The 5483-nt window shown below is 46.4% G+C and overlaps 1 protein-coding gene across 1 annotated transcript; it reads right to left on the bottom strand.

The window, feature by feature from the left end:
- LOC8069331 (probable receptor-like protein kinase At1g80640) lies at positions 1600–4897 on the bottom strand. Its single transcript, XM_002437310.2, has 10 exons — positions 4663–4897; positions 3961–4122; positions 3630–3877; positions 3402–3534; positions 3245–3308; positions 3023–3119; positions 2814–2916; positions 2584–2702; positions 2247–2336; positions 1600–2159 (listed from the first exon to the last, which is right to left on the bottom strand). Exons 1-10 carry the CDS (start codon positions 4895–4897, stop codon positions 1998–2000), a joined length of 1413 nt encoding a protein of 470 aa, XP_002437355.1. The 3' UTR covers positions 1600–1997.

Raw genomic sequence — 5483 nt, 5'->3', positions numbered from 1 at the left:
AGCATCCTTTTACGGCCGGAGGGGGAGTACTTTCTACTAGTATATTAGGATTGATTGTAATCCCAATACATCTGTCTCATCTCCGGGATAGTCTCCTTACCAAGTCAATGTACTTTATGTAGATAAACAGCCTATAAGCCTCAATCAATACAATCGACCACCTTAAAACAATCCTAGTCCCCTACAATTGTTACATCAACAATCTGCTCCTCCACAGCGTGCACGGTACAGTAACAAGATGAAACAAACAGGGCGAAGTCCATTCAAGTCCAGCCAGGTAAGAATCGTGTACCAAGAAAGGCCAACCGAAAAACTTTGGACTTTTCAAGTGCAAGTACACGTAGCATGAGCAAGCTCTTTCGATCAACGCCAATGCACCTATCTGCAGAAAAAAAAACCATGGATCTGCTCAGGGTGGCAACTGGCAAGCCCGCGCATGTGGTGTTATTGTCCAATTGAATGAATGGATGGAGCAGATGCCATCTCTCTATCAACGAAGCAACTCCAGTATCCAGCCCTCTCATCTGATCTCCAATGCCAGCCAGGTATTCAATGGGAGTGCAAATAGTATCCAGAAGACATTAACATCAGCATGAGTTGTTGATTTCCCAGTGGGGCTGCATCTTGAAGCATTTCTGAGTGATTGATCAAATTCAACATGGAAAACAACTGATCAGGCCATCAGGGTCATCCGGATGACAAATTTTAAGATGGCACCCCAAGGATTTCATGTAAAGTTTTAGCTCGTCATCAAGAAGACAGTGACTTCAGGTAGACAGGGATTTCAGAGCAGCAGACCAAACAAAATTTGAATGCACCTTGAATCAAACACTGCATTTTAGGACCTTGTTTACTTGGTGAATTTTTTTGCAAAGTGCTATTGTAGCACTTTCGTTTGTATTTGACAATTATTATCCAACCATTACTAGGCTCAAAAGATTCGTCTCACAAATTACAGGCGAACTATGCAATTAGTTATTTTTTATCTATATTTAATACTTATGTGCCGCAAGGTTCAATGTAACGGGAAATCTTGACCATTTTGCAAAATGGTTCAAGAACTAAACAGGGCCTAGGTTTAGAGACTTACTGTAGACGTTACTCACCACCATGGCTTGACGAGTGACATGACGCCTTACCTTCATCCGTACAAGACAGTAATGCTGTTCTCGTTGAGATGAGACTGTCAATACTCAGCAACAAAAAGTATCAAACAAGGTCATTAAATAAGTTCAGACCGTAACCGCCTCTTGTCACATAGGTATCTCTGGCAAGTGGCAACTCATGGTTTGCTTGGTCCATTTTGTCCACGGTATACAAATAATGAAACATGATTCTATTGTACCAAATAAGAACAGCTTCTGGTGGCAGTACAATCATTATCATGTTCCAATAATTGACACCTTGTTCTTGCCTATTGGGCTATTACCTGTTCAACAGATGCTTGCTCCATTGTCAACAGACTGTATTGCAGCTGAGAGGCCCACAGATTGACCACAACCAACGGAGCAAAACTTTGGGATAAAGCAACTTATTGTTGGTATGCAGAACTAGTGAAGTACATGCAAGTTTATTCTGATTTGGATTCTAAAATGGATGTAATGGGGGAAAAACACACTAGTTAACAACATAAAAAATTCAGTTTTATCAGAGTACAATAAGAAGCAAAATATTGCAGGAAGCCAAAGTGCTCGGGTACCCATGTGGAACCCAAAGCACATCATTCTCAAATTCTTTAAGTTATAGTGTTGGAGAAACTTTGATCTGTACAGAAGGACCCTAAATTCTAAGGAAAAGAGTGTTGTTTCTTTCACTTCTTTGTACAAGCAAAGACATAGGAGATAACTCTTTTCAAACCAGAATTCTCTCTCCATCCAACCAGCAAGCGGCAGGTTGGAACTGTCATCCTCTGGCGCACAACTAGGGTGATAAGTCACTGATAAACATTGTCCAGGTTCATCAGCATGTAACTGTGATCTTTGACCGATCAGGACATCTCAACAAGGAGAATGTTTTAGGTTTGGAGAAGGTGGCTCTGCAACCCTCAGTGTCCCTCCGAGCTCCACAGGCACTAAAGGGACAAGAGAGTGGAGAACATCAGTAATCAGCGGTCTGTAACTTGGTTCTGGTTGCACACATAGAACTGCCACTGCTGCCACCTGCACAGGTACAGAACAGCAATCAAAATAGTTGGAAGGATAAATACATCTGAAATAAAGACCATTAACAGGCTATCAAAACAGTACTTGGTACAAATGCTTTGGATCCATCGTGTCCCTGATCACTGGGTCAACTATGTTGGGAAGTTTTGTTCTGTCAGTCAGCTGCGGCATGGCCTGTATGTGATTTTTCAGCATGTCAAATATCAGCACACAAAGAAATTGCATTGACTCCTTAAATGTTAGCACTGATGGTGAAGTCGATGATTTCTAGTATGTGATAAAATAAAATCAAGATGCAATAAGCATTGCATGAAAATGAGAGTTGACAATTGCTCATTTACTATTAAAGTTCCAAATTGTGGAATTTGACTTAATTAGAGATGCTATGTTTAGTGCAGGTTTTTTTTCTTTTGCACCGTACCCATGTCACAATTGATTGGCACTGAGTTTGACTCATCTTCTCAACAGGCTTCCTTCCCATTAGTAGCTCAAGAAGCACCACTCCAAATGCGTATACATCGCTCTTTTCAGTCAGCTTCCCTGAAATCGACACAACAGCCAAAAGTTACCGGATGGAAGTAGAATTTCACCATCGATAATTAAGTTGTTTATGCATGTGAGTCGAAGTTGACAATTAATCTGACAATATACCATCTAATAGGTACTCAGGAGCCACATAACCCAAGGTCCCAGAAAGCTTCATACTTCCCTTGTCGATATTCCCACTGGTCACTGCAAGACCAAAATCTGAAATCTGCACATGTGAGCAAAAAGACATGAACTTCAAAAATTCAGCTGATTTCCAACACATGAAGACAATATGAATAGTAAGTTGTCCTTAAAGAAAATGGGAAGTGTACCTTAGCGTTGAAGTCACAATCTAAAAGTATGTTAGATGACTTCAGATCCCTATGAATCACTGGTGGACTGCAGTGCTCATGGAGATACTCTAATCCCCTGCCCAGTTTATGTTACCAATGCATGTTATAAACTAGTAGCCAGCCAATCATCAGCACTTCAATTTAAAACTCATCACCCATTCACTCATTTGTAGGAAAGTGCAGGGATAAGATCATAAGAACCTGGCCATGTCGAGTGCGATCTTCATCCGGATATGCCAGCTCAGGGCTGATCCATGTGAAGGCCCTGAAGATAGCCACACACGAAAAGCTCCCAGTATGAAGATCTCAAGAAAGAGCTGCATCCATAAGCAATAAGAGAAATCATAGGAGACTGTACCATGCAGCTGTGTGTCCAGGGATCCCTTCTCCATGAGCTCATAAACAATGTAGTGATTCCCCTCGTGAACACAAAATCCCAGCAGGGACACAATGTTGGGGTGACGAATCCTGCCAAGCAAATCCAGCTCATTCTGCCAGCAACCACAGCCGAAATAGTCATTACAAGAACAAATAACCCCTCATCAATTATCACTAGCAGCAATGGCCAATGGAGAAGAATTAACACCTCGAATTCCTTCTCGCACTCAGGGCCACCTCCTTCCAGCCTCTTGACCGCCGCGGTAACACCACCATCGAAAACTGCTTTGTAGACGCAACCGAAGCCACCAACACCAAGCACATTGCTCTCACTGAACTTCCCTGTCGCCGCCTCGAGCAATGGGTACTCAATCATCGCCACAAGCCCCTTCCTGCTCGTCTTGAGTGAGTGGAACTTGCTCAGGATCGGCACCAGCATGATTCCCCTCGCGGTGTCTGTGCAATGTAGGTGAGCGGTCCATGAGCAATTCAGGAATTCAAGAGCCAGCCGAGGCAGTCGAGAGAAGTGAGCCTAGGACCTGCGCTCCTGGCGCCCTTGCCGCTGGGCAGCCGGCGAGACCGCCGCCACAGGATCCACGCATAGAGCGTGGAGAGGATAATCGCGACGATGGCGATGGAGGCGAGAACGGAGGCGATGACTAGCTCGCGGTGGAAATGATGGCGCCGCTCCACGATGATCACTGCAGAGGAAACGGGCAGGTCAGGAGACAATTCATCAAGAAGATAAGCTGGCTCCACAGTTACTGCTTTTGGGCGTGGAAAAGTTCAGGTTTTTGAAACGGCGCTGAGCTCAGAGACTAATTGCTCCGGAAACAACACTAGATTTTTCAACTGAAACCGTCAAGCGGAGGAAAGAACAGGCTTGATGACCATTAAACGCAGCTAATTTTCCGCAACGGTCCTCTCTCTATCTCTAATTTGAACGAAATGCAAGATCCCAAACTGCAGCCTTTTTCCATGAAAAGAACATTTCTCCAGTAAATTTGGTTGAGCAAATTGCGAAAGAAAACGAGCTCTGGATATAACCAATGCTGTTTTTGGCCATTTTCAGAAGAAACAACAGCTTCCACTGCAGCCGCTCAGGAAATACTCTGCAAGTTTTCATCAAAGAGGAAAAAAGATTTTTTTCCCCCAAAAAATCCGAAACAAGAAACAGCGTAACAGTAGAAATAAAATCTGAAAGAACCAGAAACGCTTGTTCCCTGACACCGGTAACCTACCGACGGGAGGCGGCGCCGGCACCGCCGGAGCAACGGAGGCGGTCCCATTGGCGCCGCCGGCAGCAGCGGCGTCGGCGGCGCGGACGTGCCTGGCGACAGGCGCAGCAGCAGCACCCGGAGACGACGGCGCAGCCCTCCCATTTGCCGGGGACGAGCACGAGGCCAGCAGCAGGACGAGGAGGAGGGCCAAGACGGGAGAGCACGGGGACGGCAATGGAGGTGGCGGCGGCCTCATGCTGCTCCGTACACCGCCGCCTCCCTCTCGCTCCTCGCCTCTTCTTCGGTTAACGAGCCAGCCAAACGGGCTGCTGTGGGAGTTTGTTTACTGGTGGATTGGCGAGAGGAGATCCTACTGCTCCTGCCGCCGGAACACGAGACTTTGTGGCTTTCCTGCAATTGGGCATGCAAGTATGCAACAAGGCCACGAGGCACGAGCGAGAGAGACAGAGCTAGCTGCTAGCACCTCCTCTCTCTCTCTCTCTCTCTCTCTCTCTCTCTCTCTCTCAGCTTTTTTTCCCCTCTCCTGATGCGATTTTGCGAGCACTCTGGTATGGCGCCGCTGTGTGTGCGGAACAGTTGAGCTGCTCGCTGGCTCGCTGCTCGGCGTTTTTATTCGGGGCGCACGGGGAGATGGGGAGCAGCGAGGGAGAACACTGGCAGCGCGGGGCCCGCTTGGCAGCGACAGCGGCCATGTGCGGGTGGGTTACGGAAAAGGACGGGATCGGGAGTGAAGATATGCGACGAGGCCGACTGCGAGGGTCGTACGACGGTGTTTTGTAACTTTTCGAATGCCTCGTTTGTTTGGTAGCGGTACATGTACG

This window comes from Sorghum bicolor, chromosome 10 (assembly GCF_000003195.3).
Source record: "Sorghum bicolor cultivar BTx623 chromosome 10, Sorghum_bicolor_NCBIv3, whole genome shotgun sequence".
Taxonomy (NCBI): domain Eukaryota; kingdom Viridiplantae; phylum Streptophyta; class Magnoliopsida; order Poales; family Poaceae; genus Sorghum; species Sorghum bicolor.
Note: the sequence above shows the minus strand (reverse complement) of the source record. Positions and strands in the feature narration are given on the sequence as shown.

Excerpts from the sequence above, each read along its gene's own strand:
- LOC8069331 (XM_002437310.2), bottom strand. The coding sequence starts at position 4,897 with ATGAGGCCGCCGCCACCTCCATTGCCGTCCCCGTGCTCTCCCGTCTTG. Across the intron at positions 3,535-3,629 it reads AGTGCGAGAAGGAATTCGAG|AATGAGCTGGATTTGCTTGG; the intron begins GTGTTAATTCTT and ends GGTTGCTGGCAG. Across the intron at positions 3,309-3,401 it reads CCTGGACACACAGCTGCATG|GGCCTTCACATGGATCAGCC; the intron begins GTACAGTCTCCT and ends GGCTATCTTCAG.